The sequence below is a fragment of the Struthio camelus genome, chromosome 21, assembly GCF_040807025.1.
Source record: "Struthio camelus isolate bStrCam1 chromosome 21, bStrCam1.hap1, whole genome shotgun sequence".
Taxonomy (NCBI): Eukaryota; Metazoa; Chordata; class Aves; order Struthioniformes; family Struthionidae; genus Struthio; species Struthio camelus.
The window spans coordinates 13,682,509-13,704,639 of NC_090962.1; the positions used below are offsets into that span (position 1 = coordinate 13,682,509).

At 48.1% G+C, this 22,131-nt stretch overlaps 2 protein-coding genes across 4 annotated transcripts in view; one reads left to right on the forward strand and one right to left on the reverse strand.

Moving 5' to 3' along the window:
• ZBTB17 (zinc finger and BTB domain containing 17) overlaps positions 1-2,266 on the forward strand; it is a 15,015-nt gene extending 12,749 nt beyond the window's left edge. The window contains 7 exon segments of the mRNA XM_068915854.1: positions 58-174; positions 355-449; positions 451-479; positions 760-890; positions 1,036-1,251; positions 1,556-1,656; positions 1,772-2,266. Coding sequence (XP_068771955.1) covers positions 58-174; positions 355-449; positions 451-479; positions 760-890; positions 1,036-1,251; positions 1,556-1,656; positions 1,772-2,056 — 974 coding nt within the window. The 3' untranslated portion in view covers positions 2,057-2,266.
• A 2,588-nt stretch (positions 2,267-4,854) lies between these two features.
• SPEN (spen family transcriptional repressor) overlaps positions 4,855-22,131 on the reverse strand; it is a 73,013-nt gene continuing 55,736 nt past the window's right edge. For all 3 annotated transcript variants that reach the window (XM_068916271.1, XM_068916272.1, XM_068916274.1), the window contains 6 exons: positions 21,446-21,546; positions 10,288-18,229; positions 9,216-9,620; positions 8,005-8,199; positions 7,274-7,432; positions 4,855-6,023 (listed from right to left, as the gene is read on the reverse strand). In XM_068916271.1, the coding sequence (XP_068772372.1) occupies positions 5,892-6,023; positions 7,274-7,432; positions 8,005-8,199; positions 9,216-9,620; positions 10,288-18,229; positions 21,446-21,546 (8,934 nt within the window). In that variant the 3' untranslated portion in view covers positions 4,855-5,891. The remainder of the gene's footprint in view (positions 6,024-7,273; positions 7,433-8,004; positions 8,200-9,215; positions 9,621-10,287; positions 18,230-21,445; positions 21,547-22,131) is intronic.

Consider the following 22,131-nt stretch of genomic DNA (forward strand, 5'->3'; position numbering starts at 1 on the left):
GCGGAGGGGACGGCGCTGGCATCCGCGCATGCCTCACTGAGATGCGGCTGCTCACAGGCAACCTGAAGCGACACCTGCGCATCCACAGCGGGGAGAAGCCCTACGTGTGCGTTCACTGCCAGAGGCAGTTTGCCGACCCCGGGGCGCTGCAGCGTCACGTCCGCATCCACACAGGTAGGGACACAGGTCTGGCTGCCGTGGCTGTCCACCAGCATTGGGCAGGAGGCAGTTTGGGGGGCCTGGGGGTGCGATGTCCCCCTAGGAAGGGGCATGAGGGGCTCTGGGGGTGCATGCTGCTCCCCAATCCTGGGGAGAGCTGGGTGCTTGCCCAGCTGAGCTGCTCCCCTCCCTCAGGTAGAGTGAAGCCGTGCCAGTGCCTGATCTGCGGGAAGGCCTTCACCCAGGCGAGCTCCCTCATCGCCCCAGTGCGCCAGCACACGGGCGAGAGAGCCGTACGTGTGTGAACGCTGTGGCAAGAGGTGAGCATCCCAACCACGGCATCCCCCTCGCCCACCAGCCCCTCGCACTGCGGAATGGGGCCTGGGGCAGCATCCAGCCCAGGGAGGGTGGGCTAAGGTGCTGGGGTGCCGTCAGGTGCAGGAACGGTTCCTCCGCTGTGTCCCGCGGGGGTTCTATCGCAGCTGGGCCCGGGGGTGTCCCTTCCCTGTGCGGGGAGGTAGGGGTTTGCCCTGCGCGGTGTTACCCTGGTGCAGGTCACCATGTTTTCCCACCGCCTCCCCGTCTCGCGACCCCTGCCAGGTTCGTGCAGTCGAGCCAACTGGCCAACCACATCCGCCACCACGACAACATCCGGCCCCACAAATGCACCGTCTGCAACAAGGCCTTCGTCAATGTAGGCGACCTCTCCAAGCACATCATCATCCACACCGGTGGGTATGGTGCCTCTTCTCCACTGCGGTGGAGGGGGATGGAGCCAGGTCATGCGGTGGAGCCAGGACCATCCCCAGCTGCCCCCCCCCCCCCCCCCCCCCCCCCCGTCCCATCGCCTCTCCTAACCGCCGCCCTTTCCCCCAGGGGAGAAGCCGTTCCTGTGCGACAAGTGCGGCCGCGGCTTCAACCGCGTGGACAACCTGCGCTCCCATGTGAAGACGGTGCACCAGGGCAAGGCAGGCATCAAGATCCTGGAGCCGGAGGAAGGTGACGAGGTCAACATTGTCACGGTGGCCTCGGACGACATGGTGACGCTAGCCACTGAGGCGCTGGCTGCTACTGCCGTCACGCAGCTCACGGGTGAGCGCTGAGGTCCCCTGCCCTGCTCCTGCCGGGAGCCTTCCCGAAATACAGCCTGGAGGCCCAGTGAGCCCTGTCTGGGGGTGCAGGACCCTGCACCTTGGCCTATTCCCTGGTTCAAGGCTGGGAAAATGTTACGGCCTGACAGGAGCCCACTCCAAAAGTATGACAGGCAAGATCCTGTCCTGCCACGTGTCCCAGTCTCATCTCAAACCCCTGCAGGGCTCTTCCCCATGGCCCCGCAACGCATCGCTTGCACAGGGGTGCCTCCACATCACCTCTCCCTCCTCTCCCCACCCCGCAGTGGTCCCCGTGGCGGCTGCGGTGACAGCGGATGAGACCGAAGCACTTAAAGCGGAGATAACCAAGGCAGTGAAGCAGGTGCAAGAAGCAGGTGAGAAAGGGGCTGGGCTCTGCTCTACAAGGCACCCCGTGGACAGGCTCGCAGGAGTTGCTGGCTGAGCTGGAGCCCTCTGTGGGGCAGAAAAACAGGTCCCATGGTGTCTCCTCTCCCTTGCAGACCCCCAACACGCAGATCCTCTACGCCTGCGACTCATGCGGGGAGAAATTCCTGGACGCCAACAGCCTGGCCCAGCATGTCCGCATCCACACGGCCCAGGCCCTCGTTATGTTCCAGGCCGACACAGACTTTTACCAGCAATACGGTGCCGCCACCACCTGGCAAGCAGAGCAGGTGATCCAGTCGGGAGAGCTGCTCTTCCGCGCCCGCGACAGCGCGGCCGAGGTGCCGGCGCCGCTGGCCGAGGCGCCACCAGCCGGGGAGTGCCAGGCGCCCGCTGAGTGACTCGTGGTTCCCCCCGCACCCTCTGCCGGCCGGGGAGCTGCCTGGCCCTCCCTCTGCTTTGCCACCCCGGTTTATTTAAAGACAGCTCCTTGGAATGATGTAAAAAGTGTATTTCTGTAATGAGAGAAAGAAGACTAAAATCCACTCTAAAGTTGTGTAATATCTAGATGAAATAAATTGCATTATTTTCTAAAGCTTATTTAAAACCTACCCCTGCCCCACTGCCATCTCTGTTGCTCAGCAGCTTCCTGCAGCGACCCAAGGGAGCCAGCGTGTCTCATCCTGCTGGGTGCTGGTTTGCATCTCCCACCACTTGGATCCATGGGATGCCCTGCTCTTTCCGTGCATCTGGCAGGGGGGGGCTGAGTGTGGGAAGGAAGGTGCGAATGGGCTCTGCTCAACCTGCCCTTTTCTTGCCATTTAAACTAAAATTTGGGGCAAAGTTGCAGAGGATTTGCTGCAGGATCCCAGTGCCGGAACTGCTCATCAGAGCCTGTTTCTGGCCAGGTGAAGGGGATGAGCCCCTCTGTGCGCTGGATGGAGGGGGGGGGCTGGGGCCAGGCCAGGCCCCTCCACGACACCCTGCACCCCCCACAAGGCACTCAGCACCCATGTGGGCCCTTGGCCTTGCTTTGCCCCTCCCCTCCCCCCCCCCCCGGGGGGCAGGAGGGAGAGGGTGGGAGGACTTAGAATAAAGGGGTGTCATGACTGGACCTAAAAAAAAACAGATACATGGGCAGGTGGACACACAGTTGCACGTAGGGTCAGGCATGTGGGCAATTGTAGCCAAAGACAGTTGGATGGTACAGCTGGACAGATAGCGCTACAGCCAAACACATAGGCCATGGGATGTACAGCTAGACACATGTGCAGCTGGCAATACAGCCAGATGTACAGACAGTTTGACATACAGCTAGACAAACAGACAGTTGACTCACAACCAGCCTCATGCACAATTGGGCAAACCAGGGCTGGGGGGGGGGGGGGGGAGTCCAGGTGTGGCTGGTTAGCACTCAGGGTGCCTAGGTGTTAACTGCCCCCCCCCCCCGCCCAGCAGCTACTACCTCCAGGTGGTGCCAGGGTGTGCAGCATGTCGCCGGGGTTTTGGGGGGGGGGGGGGGTTGGCACAAGCTGGGAGGCACAGGTTGCAGGCCAGCTCAGGAAGACACTGCCAGGGAAGGGCACCACCCCCCCCCCCCCCAAATGGCTCCAAGCAGCCAAGCACAGGGCTGGGCACCAGCGGCTGTGTGGTTAATAAGTCATGATGTAATGTAACCCCCCCCCCCCAGCAGTTTTTTTGTACCCAATGTCCTCCAGACCCCACTTGCCTGTGGGCGCCCCCCCCCTCCCCCCCCCCCCCCCGGTGCAGTTTGGCATGGCCAAACTTGCTGGCACAAGGCTCTCAGCCCAAACTGCTTGGCCTCTCTGGAGAGGGGAGTGACCGACATGAAGCTGGGTTTTGCCCCCCCCCCCCGGTGCAGGACAGCAGCTATGGAACTGGGTCCCCCCCCCCCGGCTGCAACAGCCTGGGCTGCTTCAGCATGCGGCTGCTCGTAACCTGCCCAAATCCTGCCTCACTTAAGCCACCTTTGCCATGGATGGCACCAATGCCCAGCAGTTCATCAACGAAGAAGAGCACTGGGCTGGGACGACCTGGCGACACAGCCGCACGCGTTCCCACGTCGCCGTCGCCCTTTCTCCAGGCAGCAGAGCTGGAGGCTCGTGTTGGAGGCAGCTCGGCACCAGCTTCCTCGCTGCTCTCCAGTGCAGGACGCAAGGGAAGCTTTTAGTTGGGGGGGGGGGGGAGGACAGGTGCAAGGGCTGAAAGGCTTAATGCTGTTGTGAAGCTGGCACTATTTTTAAAACGCTTCAGCGTACAAGTAAGTTGTTAAGCTGACTGTCTTAGAAAAAAAATAGACATAGGCTTGTTTAACAGCTGATTGGAGGAACTGCTCAAGACAGAATGTAACACTGCAAAAGCGCTACCAGAATAAAGGACTTCTTTATTTATTTATTTTATTTTTTTAAAGCATCCAATGGGCAAAGTAGTGGCAATTTTGTTACGTGACAACTGAAGCTCTGGTTTGCTCAGGCTGCCTTCACCCATCAGCCGGAGAGCCATCGTCTGAGCCCAGCCCGGCTGCAGATGCCGCGCTCCCTCCCCAGCAGGAACCTTCTCACCACCAAGTTTTGTCCGGGGACACAAGCTGGGGAAAAAAAAAAAAAAAAAAAAAAACCATGCTGGACCCAGCGAGGAGTCGTCCTCCGGGAAGGGCTGCCTGCTGCTGTGCGCCTCAAATATATTTCTGGGAGGAGCCAGAGACCTCAACCCTCCCAGGATGCAGCTGCAAAACCTTTCTTAAAAAGCACAACTTTTTTTTTTTTTTTTCTCTCTCCTTCTGTTTTGGGTTTTTTTTTTTAAAGTAGTTTTGTTCTGTGTATCAAAATTAAAAGTGCCTTTGGCATTACGCAGAAAAAAAAAAAATGCAACTTTGGAGTTTAACAAATATTTACAACACAAAACCAAAAATAAACAAAGATTAGAGTTTACTCTGATAAAATTATTTTTTTTTCTCTCGCTTCTCTCCTTTTTAAACAAGATGAGTTTGCCAACACGAAAGAAAAAACATTCATAACAACTCCTCTGTACAGTTGCCCGGGAAAGAGCATGGACCCACTGCAGGGGATGTAGCTTATCGGTACTGTCGACTGGCCTGAACTTGCACTCGTCATCCTAAATCGCCTTTCTCTCTCCCCCCTCCCGTGGAGCGAGTGAGGGATCACATCCGGGCGCAACATGTTTTGTATTTTTTAATAAAGTTTGTAATCCAATGGACACACAAAACAAAACTGCGCTGAGAAAACAGTTCCATAAATTAATAAGTGTTAGGGAAGGTGAGGAAGAGGAGGGGAGCCAGGGAGAAAGTCTTTTGTACAAGTGTATAACACTTCCACATATTGTGAGACGAGGGAGGGGAAGGCAATGTTTAAATGAAGCGCACTTACAAATGAGTGACAATACAAAGTCTGAGTATGAAAATAAGATTTTCTCTGAAAACACATTTTTGGCACAGATTAAAAAAAAATGTATGTTGTGGGGATTTGATTTTTTTTTTAAAGTCAGTATTATATATATTTATATATATTATATATATATTTATATATACACACACACCCACTGAGTTCTGCATATCCCACCAGGAAGGAAAATAGCTCTCCCTTTTGTTTTGCTTTGTTTTGTTTTTTTCAGTGTAAACTGTACATCCCAGATGAAGAGAAGACGGCTGCAGCAGGGGCAAGTGGAGGAGAGGAAGATTCACATCCAGAAAAAAAAAAAAAACAACAACAAAAAAGATAATGTGTGAAATGATCCTTGACCCACAAATTTCAGCAGAAGTTCCCAGGTCCTGCGTTTAGTCCACAACGCATGTTAATGTGTGTCAAGACATCCATAACGTCACAGCATGTCTCCAACTGTGCAAAGGTCCGAGTCACTAATTTAGTGCAAAGGCAGTTCAGGTTCTTTTTTATTTATTTTTTTTTTGTTAAAAAAAATAGCCATCCTTTATTTTCCCCAAAAGGAGGCACAGAAACCCAATACCAGTCCGCCTGTTGAGTGCATCAGTTGTCCATAAGCTAAAGCAATATGTAAACATACAAGGTAGCAGAACCACTACCCAGCAACAGTTTGATCGAGGCCTGTTAGGGCAGGAGGCTGGTAGTCTGGCAGCATTTTCTTGTTTCATTACTTTCTCTCTCTTTTTATTTATGTTTTATTTATTTATTTAATTTTTTTGCTGCAGGGCCTTGGAAAAGTCAGTAACCAGTAAACAGCTCATACCGACGCGATGACAATCATAAGGTGAGGAGAGATGTTTGAGATGCTGGCTAGGAGGTCTGGGGCTAGACGGGACAGGTGGCTTTCAGAGAATTCACACGGTGGGAATATCTGCAGAACGTAGGCAGGCTGCAAAGGAGAGGGGAAAAAAAGAACCAAAGACAAAGGTGAGAGACAAGCCAAGGAACCTTTCCGCTCTCCATTTGCCCAGAGGCATCCGAGCGCTGAGCTGGGCAACGCTGCTGCCATTGCAGCGAGACCCAAAAGGCTAACCACCACCCAAATCGGCAGGTGAGCAATGAGCCCAGGCTTGTCACGTGCCTGGTAACACCAAGCAGTCTGCCATCATCTTTCAGAGTTGCTAAAATTTAAGTAAAAGCCTTAGAAAAAGGCAGTCTCCACTTTCTCCCTCTCTGCTGAAAAATCTTTGCAAGGACCCCCCCCCCCCCCCCGTGACTATATCTAAGCGAGTGCTCGACAGAGCGAGGGATGAGAATCCTTTCACCCTTTCTTTTTTGAAAAGAGAAGGGAATTTACGGTTTACATTAAGGACACATGCAGCAGCCATGCTGGCTTAACACATTTAAAATGGACACTTGGACGGTAACATTTTTTGGTGCTCCAGAATGCTTGTAAAATAGTACACTTGCACAAAAAAAAAAAAAAAAAAAAAAAACGGAGATGCTCTTCAGCAGCAATGCAGGTGTGGTTCTCAAGGTGGAGAATTGTTCCACACCAGAAACATAATAGCTGACTGATTTTATCATGAAACACAGAAAAATTCCCATTGTTTCAAGCGGTAGCTGTCAGTGGTTGCTCTGGGGGCTGACCACTCATTCTGAGGGGCTGTTTACCCAGGGTAACAGATTAAATTTAATTCAATGGAGCAACACATCTGGAATAAATACTCAGAGTTACCAAACCCAAACATTTTGTCTTTATGCAACGAAGAACAAAAAAACATCAGGTGTTCTGGAAAAAAACAGGATATCATGTGAGGAAGAAACCAGGGCAAGTAAGGACTCTACTTCCAACACAGAAAAAGAGCTGGAAAGCGTTTGGTGTTTTTTTTTTTTTTTTTTGGTCCCCCAAACATAGACTGAGGGCTGTAAAGAACAAAACAAACCTAGTTTTGGGTGTTTCTTGGCTTTGCAGTTCCCCTTCAGTAATTATACCAGTATCTGTATTTTCACCAGTGACATAACAAACCAGCACAGCAAGTGTTAGGGTTTTGTTTCAAGGATGCAAACATGCACCTTAACTACAATCTTGAGCAAAGACTCGGGGGGGGGGGGGGGTGGAAGGCCTCAGGTTCCATTATCAGTGTACAACTTCAAATTTTTTTTATCTACAAAGTTTCACAGCTTCCTTGCCAGTACCTGATTAGAGCCAGGGTTGGGAACGTTGATGATTCCTGCAGCTTGTTTAGCCTGCAGGTAGCTGATGAATGCAGCCTTAAGTGACTCAGTCTGATTCACTACATCTTCCTGGTCTCGTCCACAAGGCAAGGCCAGTAATAGGCAGTAATCGCTCTCCACCTGGAAAGAAAATACAGTAATTAAGTCAAACGTTTGCTTGGAACAGGCCTATTCCTGACATACATTCATTATCTTTAAGGTCTCCCTGGAAAATCCTCTCTTTGAACTTCGAAGCGACTGCTGGGGTTACGAAAGACACACGCCAAAACCTCAGCTGGCCTAGGAGGTGGTGAAGAGGACTGGAAACAGCCTTCTACCTTTCCACTTTCCACATTACTTGAGACTTATTAGAACTGGCAGAAGTTTGTTCCATGGCGAGGGGACAGGGGACGTCAAAAGTACAGTTTCCCAACTCCGACATTCCCTCTTCTGTCACCCGAATGCAGAGGAACACACGCTTCCCTTCACTTCTTATGCTTGGCCCATATGTTTAACATCTCTTAACACTATTACTGCAATCCCAATGTAATAACGAGAACTGAGTGAGGCAAGGTTTGTGGGAGAAGCGGTGGGTTTTTTTGTTACACTGGTGAGATACAGATGAGAAGAACAGGCAAGCTGTCGGCACCTAGATATTAGCTCTTCCCAAACATGTTGCCTGACCCGTATCCTGTCACTGCTGCCGCCCTTACCATCATTCTGCGCGCTACGCCCTCCAGTTGTGAAGCCTCTAGTCGCATGCGCTGAGCAATTCTCAACGGAGGTCCTCCTTCCGGTGCAGGCAGGGACCGGTGCGCCAACACGTTATTACCGGAGACAAAGTGGAGCTGGACTGCAGCTGTGTCATTTTTTAGCGCCAGAAGGCCCTGCCACACGATTGGGTATTTCTGAAAGCAGAGGGAGAAGAAATCTTAATGCAAATGAGCAAAGAGTAAGAAGAATTCAGAGAAGAAGCGTTTCCACCTCTTCAAAAGGGATCTTAATTGTGAAAGCAATCCCATCTGAGCTACTTGTTTGCTTCTGATACTTTTACAGGCAATTATGACACCACTGCTTTGTTTTAAGCACTCCGTACACATGTAACATCTTATCATCATTTGCTCGTGCCAGTCCGGACTTGGGTTAGGTCTTGCTAAATCAGTATTTCGGTCCTTTTTCTTCCAGCTGGCTAAGATACTTGGGTGGCTCCCTTCATTGCAACATCTGAGCACTTCCCAATCTTTCGCAAATGATGTCAGCCTCCCACACAGTGCGAGGCAGAGCAGGGCTGTTACCAAATGTTATTTTCTGTTTTACAAATGGAGAATTGAGAAACAGCAGGACCGGGAGAGCTGCTCAAGGTTACATAGGGAATACTTGGCGCTGAACACAACTCCCAGTTCCCGGGCAGTGCTCTAACACACATGCCTGTTCCTCAGCCATCTCCCTCCTCGCTACCTTCCTCAGTCATAGGGCCGAAGCCTTTAGGAGGTTGAGTTTTTTTCTTTTTTAAATTAAATAGACCACCACCACTCTTTCCTGCCTGTGAATAAAACTTTCCCAAGAACAGCTGACTGTAAAAATGAGGCAGCACTGCCTGCCTTAGCCTGCAGGCGGTTTGAAAGAGTAATGAGGAAAACATAGGCTGCTCTCATTCCTTTCACTGTGGTGCTAACAGCGTGCTATCTCGAGACTCCAGTAAATGCCATGTAAATGTGAACATGGCTAAGAATTCACCAGGGAGAGAAACAGCCCAGAAAGCAGACAGATGATCGCATTCTCCAGATCTGAAGCATTTGATGCAAGACACATTATACTTTATTGCCACAAATGAGAGGAGCTCAGGAAAAACTCACTGATTTTCTTCTCCCCAGACACAAGCGTACAGCTACCTGGAGAGGAAAGACGACAGGGCAACACTTACTGTTAGAAGCTGAACCATATCCACAGGTCTCTGCGAAACAGGATGAGGAGACGGATCTTGTTTTAGAGCAGACTGGGGCTCAGGGCGATTCAGGGGCAGGGCCCCAGGGCCAGATGTCGTCGGGATAAACAGAGACTGCTTGGGAACCGCCTGAGGTTGGTGTGGAGATGGAAGCTCCTGTTTCATCGAAATGGCGACAGGCGAAGGGTAGGAGGTCTGGCCAGTGTCCGCTTGTGCCCTCTGAAGATGGACATGAGGGTCTATCTGTGCCGCATGCCTATTTACAGTGGGGTGGTGACTCTGCTCAGGCCCTGCTGCTGGCGGGCCCTTGGGGTCCTGGGAAATTTGAGGAGTCTTGCTGCGCACTGGCTGACTGGCGTGCGAGTGTTCGCCCTCCGGCAGACTCTAGGAAGCAGGCAGCGGGGAGAAAGGAAAGATTTTAGGCCATGGGCGTATCAGAACTCGTTCATTCAGTGATGAGACTGCCAGGGAACCGCGAGGGGATTTCTAGTGCTTGCTGGCAGAGTGATGTGAAGGCTGCTCCACAGCACCGTTCACAGCCAGCCCTGCTGCAGAAGTGCCCAGACTAGCCTCCCTTTCCAAGGTCACCCCGGCAGCCTCCCCCACACCGGAGCGATGAAACCACATCTCCTGAATCCTGCTCCACTGCCTCAACCCCCAAGGCCATCCTTAACCACGGTACCCATCCAAGGAAGCTTTTCCAGCCTGTCAGACCCATGTGCCGTCTCAACGCTGAGAACTCTCCCCCTGAAACACCTCTATGTCTAGAAACGCGTACGCGGCCTTCCGCTCCTCTTTCGAGTCCTGCAACGACTAACAAAAGGGTTTACTTCAGTTTCTGCCCGCTAACGCTAAACAGTGTTCAACCCGCATTTCCCAAACAAAAATAACTGCTCTAGTGCTTTCAGATGTGACCTTCAACAGAGTTTGGAGACTCTAACCACAAGCTAAACTCAGCTCCTGTGGTCACAAAGAACTGCACTGGAGCTGCAATTAGCTCAGGGCACTTGAGGTTTCAGGTAGAAAGAGAAGAAACCGTTTTGTTTCTCACCTGAGACGGGGTCATGCTCCGGGAAGGCAGCCCGATTGGCGACGCACCAGGGAACTGAGGATGCGCGAGCTGTGCGGCTGTATGGTAATTCCTCATGTCACCATACACAGATCTATAATCATGAAAGGAGCTCCCCGCTGGGTGCATGATCTGTACTCCATGAGGTACCACCACCGGCTGTGTCAAAGGCAGTCCAGGAAGCTGGCTGCTGGAAGGGACGCTGAGGAGCCGGGGCTCGCTGTGAGGAGAGTGTGCCATTTTGCCTTCAGAGGATTTTGGCGTCTCTTTTCCAGGCTGCGGAGTTTTACTAACGGGGGGAGTTTTCACTGCCCCTTCCGGCGTTCGGGATTGTCTCGTTTCAGAGTGGTGCTCGCCCACCGCTGCCATATGCGGGTGCATGATCATCCGCACATCTCGAGGGACGTTGTACTGGTCAAGCCTGATGCCTGTAGGATGCATGCGATAATCTGGTTGCATCACTAGCACATCGGACTGGACAGGGGCTGGCCCTCTACACACAGTGGTGTGATGGTAGTGCATCTCCTCTTCGGGGGGATGCTGAGAAGACAGAGGAGGCATGACTATGTCTCTTATTGGAGCCGGCTGAGGTGTGCTGGATCGCTGAGGTTTAATTTCTATCTGAGGTTGCAGAGCCGTTCTGGGGGAATGGAGCGCTTCTGGGCGTATGCCATAAGGAATACCAGAGAGAGGAGGGGTGTTCATTCTCACTTCACCTTGGGACAGATGGCCCAGGGATACAGTCTGTGTTACGCTGTGAGGGGGCATGATAACAGATTGCTCTGGATGCATGCTGGATATGTACTGAGGCACAGGAATTCCCGGTGCCAGCATGACCGGGGTACTGCTCGATAAAGCCGGAGATGACGTACTGCCAGGATGACAAGCCCGTGGGAACGGTGACGGTGAGTGGCCGCTCGTACGTGGAGAATGTGGCTCCTGCTTCGTGACCCCCAAGTGCGAAATAGCCCGGTCAGTTGGGGTGCTGGGCCCTGAGCTGACGTGGTTTGCTTCCGAATGTATTTTCCCAGACAGGGATGGGTGATGCGGACTGACTCCAGGACTCAAGTTGGAGGGCTGCAGAGCCTTGGTCTCGACTTTCAGAGCAGCTGGATCGGGCAGTTTTTTGTTCACAACCATCTGGTTGTGAACGAGTACAGGTGGAGTGTTTACAGTCTGTGAGAGGACTTTACCAGGCCCAGGCTGAGATGATGGAGTCTGGACAGCAAGGTGGGCCGAGTCAGATTTCTCCAACGTCGCGCGCTCTTGTTTAACAGAGGAGATCACGGGCGATGTATTGTAAGGTTGTGTACCTAGTACCAAAGAAGAATGGGTGGAAACAGTCCCATAGCCCGTGGAAGTCTGAGAGCCTTTTGGCGTTGGCTGAGATGGTGTAATAGGTTCTTGTTTAATCTGAGACTTGGATACAGACTGCTGAAACTCAATGTCAACAGCACTGGCCGGGGGAATCTGACTGATCTTTGCACTAATTCGCTGCGGTCCTTCTGTCTTCTGTCCCGAATAACTCAGAAGCACTACACCTTCTGACGTATTTACCCGCAGTCCCGGACTGGACCCAGTCTCTACAGGCCTATCTTCAATAATAGACATAGATCCCGGATGAAACCTACTGTTATCATTTGTGCTTGACCTCTGCTTAAATTTTGGCGAGGGGGCGTTAACAAGACAGGTCTGGGTTTGGGGAGCTTGCTTCACTAAGGTGATCCTCGGAGCCTCCTCCAGATCAACACTGTGGGGCATTCTGCTTATAACAGAAGTAGCTTTGGGAGCAATGACAGTACTTATCTTTTCTTTCTCGCTGAACACTGGTGCTTCTGCGACGGGTGGGTCCAAAGCATTAGTGACAGGAACCGCCGGCTTCTCTTCTGAAACTGGTTTTATGGCCTCTACTGCAGGGTGGAGAGGTGCCTCCTCCAAACGAGGTGCACTCACTGGCTCAGCGTGTGTTGTTGTCACGTGCGTAGAAGTTACGCTCGTTGCCGAGACGTACTTGGGCTCCATGAGTATCTTCCTCAAAGTGCTTGAATTCGTATCGATATCTGAAGCTTTCGTATCTGGCGGGAGAGCAGGCGGTGGTGTGGAACGGGCGCGCGGTTCCTCGTGCCTTACGATCCACTCCGGCACCTTGGCAGCGCTGGAATGAAGGGGGACGATCCCAGCTGGCAGCGGGGTGGGTAACTTGGCCGTGGTTGCTGAAGGAACTGCAGAAACAGTTGTATTTGGAGCACTAGGCGGTGTGATGGGCGCGTTCTCAATAGGTGACCGTATCTTGAACCCTGTCTGACTCCCATCATCAACAGGAACTGGCGGGGCAGCCAGGTCCAAAGGAGCTGGCGGTGGTGCTTTTGGAGATGTGCTGCTCTCGGTGACAGCTTCATGTGCAGTAATGACATCAGTGGTTGCCGCCTTGCTGGCGTCGGAAGTATTTGGCTCTGTAGACGCCTGAGCAGAGATTTTAGTCTGCTTTTCTTCCTTCAAGGTTTCTTCAGGTTTTGCCTTTACTTCACTGGCAGGGGGAGACTTGCTCTGTACCCTCTCCGGCTCAAACGCATTGACTTCAGCAGTGTCGCCTTTTCTGCCTGTGCTCCTTTTACGTCTCTGCCGCGTGGTCTTTTGACGGCCCTTTTCCTTTCGAGCAACTTCAGCTTCCTGTAAGGTTTCGGTTTCCTGTGCAGAATTTGAAGATTCGCTGAAGCTGACTTCAGCTTCCTTGCTCTCCGTCTCTACCGTGGATGGGGCAGAGCCAGCAACTGGCTGCACCGTGGGTTCGATGGCAGCTTCCGTTTCCAAGATATTGTTCACTGCCTGATCGGTTTCTGGCTCCATTTCCTCTCGAGGTGATGGTAACACCAACGGTTCTGCGGGGATTTCTGCTTCCGATTCGGCGGGATAAGTTGGGGGTGCAGGAAAGCTTTCTGCCTCCCCAGAAATATCATTGATGATGGAGCCAATAGCTGCTGCTAGTTCTGTTTCGCTAGCCTGATGGGCGGGTTTATCGCCTTCCTCTTCCTGACGAACTTCAGACACATCTGCTGTTGGCTCTTTGTAGGCAGGAATTGCTGGAGGAGTTTCAGTGAGTTTTGCAATATTCTCCACAGCCTGTTCAAGTTCAATCTGTTTCGCTAGCTGGGCAGCTTCCGGGGACTGCTTCGGTTCCCGCAGCACTTCTTTTTCTGTTTCCTGGAATGCATCTTCTACCTCATTCTTAACAAAATGGGGTGGCAAGATATCCTCTTTTTGTGGGCTTTTGATTTTTGCTGGTGACACTGCCACAGGCTCTGCCTCTTCCTCACTTGGCCGCAAGGCACCCTTGACTTCATCAACGTTGAGGCGTATTTCTACGTTTTTTAGACACAAGGATGCTTTATCTACAACAGTTTTGGTATTTTTATACCTTCCCCTTTTGGATTTCGTAACCTTTTCTGGTGGTGGCTTTTTCTCAATGATCTCAACTGTGGGGATTTCTAGTTGGTTTTTCTCTGCATCAAGTTCTTTCTTATCACGTTTCTGTTCACTTGCGGCTGGTTCTTTCTCGGTTGCTTTTGCTTTATTGCTGTTTTCACTAACGCTTGCTTCCTGACCAGTTCTTTCAGCAGTATCTTCAGATTCTACCGAGGTATCAGCTTTCGGTTCGTTTTTCCCTTTCTTCCCCTGCTGGCTGGTAGCAGCTGACGAGTGACTGTGTGTTAGTTTCTGGGATCTAGGAGACCTCCATCCCTCCGTAGGCTTAGGAGTTTCCACAGCTTCTTTAGTTTCAGCCTCCTCGGGCTCTTGTACCGGTTCTGTCTTTATCGGAGAGATGTCTTCCTCGGGCTTACGGCGTGTTTTTGGAGGTCTTCCTCTTCTTGGTGTAGTAGGAACGGTTGTCACTGTTTCCTGCGGTTCCTTCTCCCCTCTCTTCCTGGTAGATCTCGTGACCTCCACAGAGTCCTTGACTGGAGATGGGCCTTCATTGTCTCCTGTGGTAGCATAAACCGATCTTACATTTCTGCGCCTCGTTCGGCCTATCGGCAAGCTTGGCTCCACGTTTTCTGGCTCTGCAGCAGAACTAGGGGATTTAGCAGCATTCCTTGAAACTTTCTCTGCTTCTACTTTCAAGTCCGAAAGTTTCTGCGTTTCCCCACGAGGAGAGCTCGATCTTTTGAGTTTTTCACGGTCAATTCTTTCGCTTTTCCTTGTGACAGGCTTTTCCATGACATTAGCTGCAGCTGACTGGACAGGAGTCTTTGAGCGTTTACTCTTGTAAGACTTTTTATCTTTTACAACAACTGGAGGTTCAACTTCCATATCATTGTCAGAAACTGGAGGTAGGGCCTCAGCAGCCACCTCTACCTTTTGACTTGCACTAGCATCGGTGTTGGCAGAAGGTGGAGGATTTTCTTCTTTAGGTTCAGCAACCTCATCAGACTTTTGAATGAGTTTAGGAGGAGGTGGAATCAACTGGGCACCTTCAGGTTCTGGATCTACACTGATGTCGTCTTGGGAAAATGACGCTCCTGGAGTAGGAGGTTTTGTATCCAAGTATGAAGGATGCTCTGTTGACACAGTGTCTTCCTCCGATGCCAGAGCTGTCGGAACAACTTCTTTATTGCCTTCTACAACTGGTGGGGGTTCAGTTTGCTCAGGCGGTTCAATTTTGGCAGGAGCAACAATTTCAGGAGCAAGTTTTTGTTCTTCTGTTGTAGAAGCAGGTTCAGAGGGCCTTTCTTCTTTTACGGAAGCTGTATCCACTACTATTTTTTCATTCGCTACCTTCTCAGAAGCAACTGGTGCTGGTTCCTGTGGTATGACAGTGACTGAAGAGGGACCAACTACTGAGGAAGTTTTATGTTCTGATTCTTTATTATCAGGAACTGTTTCTGGTGTCTTCGGCCGATTTTCTTTGTCTTCCTGTTTTTCCACTTCTTTTGGTTTTTGATCTTTCTCCTTTTCTTTTTGCTGCATTCGTGTTAGTTCAATAAATCTACTGTGGAAAAGAACAACTGGTTCCTGCACCAAATCAGATGCGCTGTTAGTCCCATCAGAGGAAGACTGTCTCCCATACAATCTACCAGAAATGAAGTCAAGATCGTCATCTTTTCTCTCTAAATGCTGCAAGCGCTTAGAGTCCTGCTCAAAGATGGAACTATGCAAAAATCGAGAAGCAAACAGTTCCTGTCTCTCTTGTTCCTCTTCTTTATGATCTTCTTTCTTATCATCCAGTTTTCCGCCTTCTGAATCAGTCCTAATTTTTTTCTTTTTCATATACCAAGATGGAATAGGTCTTGGAGCTGAGTCAACTTTCTCTTTGTCTTTATTATTTCTAAAACTAGCAAATCTTGAATCCCAGTCTAGAAAAGACCAATTTTCTTCTCGGGAGGAAGAGAGAGATTTCGCTCTTTCAAGCAAGGCCTTCGTGTCTGGTGTGATTGTCTTGTCCAACGCAAAAGAGTAAAATTTGTTTCTCTCTAAAGAAGTTGACAGTCTTTCCTCTCTTTCACGTAACTTCTCTTCTCTGTCTCTTAATAAAAAAGATAATCTGGAACTCTCTAATAGAGATGAGGCTTTAGGAGAATGGGATTTGTTTTCACTGTCTTCATCAGAATCCGAAGGCACCTCCCCCGGCTCCAGATCTCGTACGGATCGCTTTCGTATGCTGTCTCTTTTAACAATGCTGCTCGGAAAGCTAATATCCACTCTACCGGGCTCTTGTTTCACTTGTGCTTCCCATCTATTGGGGTCCTCTTCAGAACTCAGTACAGATAGTTTTATTTTAGCCATTTCTGCCATCTGCTCCCTTCTGCTGGAATCATAAGGATTAAATTTCAGAGACTCCTCCCTCACAGTCATATTGGAGTATGAAAGACCCTTTTCTTCTATTTTGGGTGACTCCTTGGTTTCCTTTAATGGCATTAGCCTCGGGGAATCTAGCATGTCATCATCTTCATGAAAAGGAAAGTGTCTGATGCTAGGGGAACAGGATGTCCTTTCAGAATCTTCGCTCACCTGACGAGAACTTCTGTAGTTTCTTTCTCTTTTAGTGCTAATTTCAAAGTCAAATTGGTCAGTCTTTTTCCTTTTACTGGGCGGAGAGTCATCGGTGACATCCTGTGGAGGTTTCCCCACCTCATGGACCAAGCTCCGTCTTTCATATTCATCTACATCTTTCTTTGGACTGCCAAACTTCTCTGACTTTGCTATCTCCATTTCCAGCTGCTGTTTTAATCTACGGCTTTGCTCCATTTGTTTTCTGTAACTTTGTGTGTGGTCGATGTCAATGCCAATTTTCTCCTCTGTATCAGTTGACTGAGGTTTCTCTTGGCTAAGTTTATGGTCAGGTGTGTCTTCAGGAAGACCAGAGTAATTCTTTCTTGTGTCCTCCCTCTCTGTTCCTTGTTCATCTAGTAGCTGTATTTGCTTATGCTGGGGTTTTACTGGATTCAATTTTTTAGAAGGCAGTTCCTGGATTTCCACTGGTTCATCAGCTGTGTCGATTAGCCTAGCCTGTAGATCTGGAGGGGGACGCAAGCCAACCCCACCAACATTAAGAGTCTCCTGAATTTCTTTGGGACTAGTAACAGGAATAAGTCTTTCCAGTTTGAGTTTTTTAGATTCCCTTTTAAGCATCTCTTTCCTCAGGGGCTTTCTTTCCAATTCTCCTTCCCTTAGCATTGCAGCTTCTCTAGATGAAGCTGTTGCATCAAGTTGCTTTTTCAAAACCGTGCGTGCATCTTCCTCATCTTGGCTGCTTCTTTTTACTTCCAGTTTTTGCCTGTCAGGCTTCAAGTTTGCATCGGCAAAACGTCTTTTACGAGCCTCCAATTTGTCTAAATCCACCGCGTTTGCCCCCTCAGAAGTTTGCTCTGTCTTCAAGTGCTTTTTGGGTTTCAGTTTTCCCTCCTTATCAACCACTTCTACATGACTGGCAAGGGCTTTCTCTTTTTGTACCTTAGTTCTGACAGGTTCCAGTTTAGACTGATCAGACTTTGTTGTTTGCTCAGCTTGAGAGGTCTGCGTTTTTTGTTCGAGAAGTGGAGACTTCATAGTGTCATTATCAAGCTTTGCTCTCAGTTTCTCCAAAGCAGGCTGATCAATAACTTTCCCTTCCTTTTCTTTTACTCGGGTCAACACCACACAGGGCATGAGTTCTAGGCGGTTTTTAGCTGTCCCTTCTTTGTCACTTCTCTCTTTACTCTGTTTACTGTTGCCCTTTACTTTTTCAGGGCTGGGCTCTCTCTCATTCTCTTGATCTGTTTCCGAAGATTGAGAGCTAGGTGAGTGGATTTTTGCTTTCCGTTTCTGCTTATCAGTTTTATCCTTTTCTAGTTTTTCTGGCTTATCCTTTCTCACCAAGCGTTTGTCTTTGTCAACTCTTTCTTGGTCGAAAGCACGCTCCTTCTCCGTTTTCTCATTTTTAGCGTAACGTTCTACACGGGCTTTGTCAAGCTTATCGTATCGAGGAGGAGACAGAGAGCTGCAGCTTCCACTACGATCTGATGACCTGCTGTAGATCCTCCTCTCAGAATCGCTCTGCAGCCGTTCTGATTGTGAGGGAGACGCTCCAGGGCTCTGTGGACGCCTGGAGTGAGTTGGGCTTTGACTACGTTCAATTGGTCTCCTTTCGTGATCTCTGTCCCGATCCGATTCAAACCGTTCTCTCTCCCTCTCTCTCTCCCGTTGCCTGTAACTGTACTCCCTTATGTCTTGCTCATATGGATCGCCTCTGTAATCCCTGTACTCGCGTGGGTCATCATAATATCGTGGGTCATAATAGTCTCCTTGGTAAGGATCCCATTCTGCATAAAATTCTCTGCCTCGAGCCGGGTATTCTCGCCGAGGATCCTCAGGATACGTCCCTGGAGTCCTAACAGTCTCATAGTAAGTACGATCAGGGGCATATTCATAAGATCCTCTTCTTTCATCTCTGCCAAAAATAACAACAACAGAGTGATTAGTTTCCCCTCTCAACCAACGTACTGCATTACAAAATTATTTGCTATGCAGGGGAATCGTTTTATGATAATTTCTTTATATGCATATCAGGGCAACTATTACACAGCTGCATAGAGAGATTTAACAACAATGAATCAGTGCGCAGTGGATTAAATGCTTTGTTAGCTTCAAATACTGTATGAAGTTAATTGGTCATTTTGTTAGCGACAGCTTTGCTAAGTATCTTTTAATAAGCCTCACTGCTTCATTTTTGCCAAATTCAAATACTGCATTAAATTAAGGTAAAACCTACATAGCGCATGGGCACCCACACACAATTTGTCATGCAGATGTAAAAACCACCCCATCTCAGGAAGCTGCTGCTATTGAGACAGTCTCTACCTGGCTCTAGAAACACGAAGCAAATAAAAATTCGAGGTTAGAACCTCTCCATTACTAAGCGATAAAGTGGTACCAAGATTTTTTTTTTTTAATCCTAAACCCTCCAAGTGATCATTTAATTCCAAAATTAGCTCTTTCACTGCATGTGATATGCTGACATTGCCTATTCCTGGGCCAAGTCAACAAAAATTAGGTTGTTTATGAGAGCAAGTGCATTCATCAGAAGCGTGCAGCAAAATAAGTCAAGCAATTAGCATAATTCTCTCAATACCTCAAAACTGCAAGAACACGCCATTTATATCGCTAAACATGATTTTTCTTCGGGGAGGGGGAAAATATAGGAGTGGTAATTTTCATACTCTTGAAGTACATAGCTGGTGCTCCAATTCTCCACCATTACAGCTTGTTTTACACACTCTATTTCACCTGCTTAAATTAACTTCTCAATTTAACATTTTATGCTAGAAGCTCACAGCTTCTACGTTGTAAGAAATGTACAAAAAACAAACCAAAAAAACACAGAGCTTAGCATGGAAGATGAAAATCTCTTTCTGCAAGCAATGCAGGATATTATGAAAAGTAGCTGTGGGTAGATAGCTAAGAAGGGAGTTGCTATGTTTGTTAACTCTTCTGTTTATCAACAAATTCAAAAAAGAATCAAAATGCACTTTTTGTATTTAATAGCAATTTGCAAACAGAAAGAGAGGAGAGACTGGCTGCTCCACACATGCAAGCAACCCCTCAACCTCTAAATAATTTATGAACTGTTAAGAGGCTTATACACTAAATGGTCTTCATCATGCACCTTGTATCGCTCCATCTGCACTCTGCCCCCAAAGCTTCTTCAGGGCTGAGAGTAACAGTGCAAAACCCCAAGCAGCTTTGAATAGTTGCAACATTGCAAAATTTAACTTCACACAAAGATATTCCAGCCTACAGCTTCCCATTTAAGAAATCTCATTTATACTCTCATAGCCCAGAGAATGTGCAGAACTGGATATCCCGGAATTCACATCAGTATATTCGGGTTAAAGATTACACGACCTGGTTTTGTATTCACTGCGAAAAAGAACATTTACAGATTTTCAGAAGGGACGCGCAGCACCTCTAACATCTAAGATGCATACCACACTGACCTGGTGACATTATTACATAATGTCAATGCATTTTTAGAAGTTAAGAAAATAATTATAATGTTTATTTTCTTTTGGGTGCTATTTAGACTGAGTAAAACTGCAGCTTAAGAGAACCTGGTTAGTGTGGTTGTTCCTAGCATCACTGCTAGGGACCTTGAACTGCCAGAACGAGCTTGGACAAGGACTAGAAGGTGCTGAATTACAAGACCCACAGCAGAGCTTGCTCTACCATTCCCTGATTCATTACTCCTAAATATCTAGCAATGACTATGTGAGAGGAAAAACAAGACTAACATGTACCCAAGTATCGTCTTGATCTAAAAAATCAGTGTCCCAGTCAGAATTACTTCACAGTGAAGACAAGGCCAGTTGACTTCTGTGCAAGAAGACATCTGATGAAGGCACTTCTTTTTTCTGAATTTGGTATAGTTCACAGGATATTATTACTGACCGCTTGCTGGCACACAGCACATTTGGCAAGGACTGGGGAATGCACATATTTACTTCCATTATGTAAATCCTGATTTCCAATTTCCAAACCCTCTTCTCTTTTAAATCCGGCAATTTTGCATGTGTGTTATTCCAACCTATTTTGCTTTAAAAACCAGGAAACTTAGCTAGCACACAGGTACAACTAGTGTCATGCTGCGCTTATTCAGAGGTAGACCAGAACCCTAACAATCAAACCAGTCTCTAAAGGCAATAAAAATGCACCAACACAAACAAAGAAAATGCTTCTCTTTTCAGCCTTTGCCACAGTCATTAGCAGAGAAAACACTGATGTTTTACTCAGCCACCGGAGGGAAAAAAAAGAACAAAATGATAAGTATTTCTGTGCAAGGCTGCATTCAGCCAGGGCCTATAGGGCTAAGTGACCCATCCAGAGGGAACACACTGCCTTTGCAGCCCAATGCAAAGCTAGACACCAACCTGACAGAAGCTGTAGAAGGATATCTTCACAGAATACATTTTCCAAGCCAAATAGCAAAAGAAATTGCAACCTCACTCAGACTTTATCATATTATCAAGCTAACAAACTCACCTGTTGAGAATTGGTAAGTGGAAGACTAAATTTTACCTTCAGCTCAGCAGACTAGTAGTAGTAGCAGCCTGTCATAATATATATATAGTCTGCTAACATATACATTACTGAGGATATGGGGAGGTATTACAGAAAAATTATCCTTTGCATTCTTAAGAAATGATGAATGACTCACAACTATGTCCAGGTGACCCAACACATTAACTGGATACTAAATATATAGATATGCAGATAGCCCAAACCTCCACTGAAATATGAATTTTAGTAACTGACAATAATTCAGATAAGTGATATACTGTCTGCAATAATCTGCACAGTTTAAGTCGGGTCACGTAAATTAGTTTTAAAATTTTTTTTGAAAAGGTCAAAGTTGATGACACAAAAACGTGCTAAAAATGTTGTTAATACAAAAGTCCACTCATCTTATTACAAAGTCAGGGAAGACGACCACTAAAAGCTCTTGCGCTGAACTCAAAGAGAAACTTAAGGAAGCTTCTAAAAAGATGGGCCAAGTTGACATGAACAAAAACAAGTGCTTGTTTAATAATTATGGCCTGAAGAAAATTTAATTACATTGAAGACGATGCTGGAAAAGTAAGAGAATGGAATAAAGATATTAGACACGTGCCTTCTTTCTGCCAGCATTTCATAAAAGTCTCTGATATCTTGACCCGTTTTCTCCATGGAATGATAAAATGCCAACTGACTTTCTCGGTTTGCAAAATCCACCTGAAAAATAAAGGGTAAAGCATATTCAGTGGAAGAAACATGTCATTTTGATAACATTTCATTGTCTGCTGCAGAATCTGAAGATGGCAACAGAATAGAAAATGGGGGATGATGCAATTTAACAATAAAATATCAAGAACCTCTCAGGACTGGCTGTTCACCTCCCCAGGAACAAAGATCTTTCGCTCTTAAACGGGCTACTAAGCTCAGCATATGTGTATGGAACTACATAACTGCCTTCTTATTGGGGTATGTTGTTTTAGTTACAAGACAAAAGGCACACGAAAAGCTTCTGCTGAGTAAATCATCAGGAAAAATACAAATTATTACGGTATTGAGGTTTTTAATACTGCTACTCCAGTTACGGTTAGAAAGTACCTTCCATCTCAACACAGTGCTATAGACAGCTCAGTATTATTAATCTCGTTCAGGCTCAACATTACTTGCCCGGGGTTACACTGCAAGGTGACGGCTGGGATGGGAAAGGAACCAAGCGTCCTGAATTGTAGCTCCTTCTTCTAGCTGCTCTAAGGTTTGCTGTTTTCTAGCCAAGTGTGACAATATCAAGAAGCTAATGGCATAGCT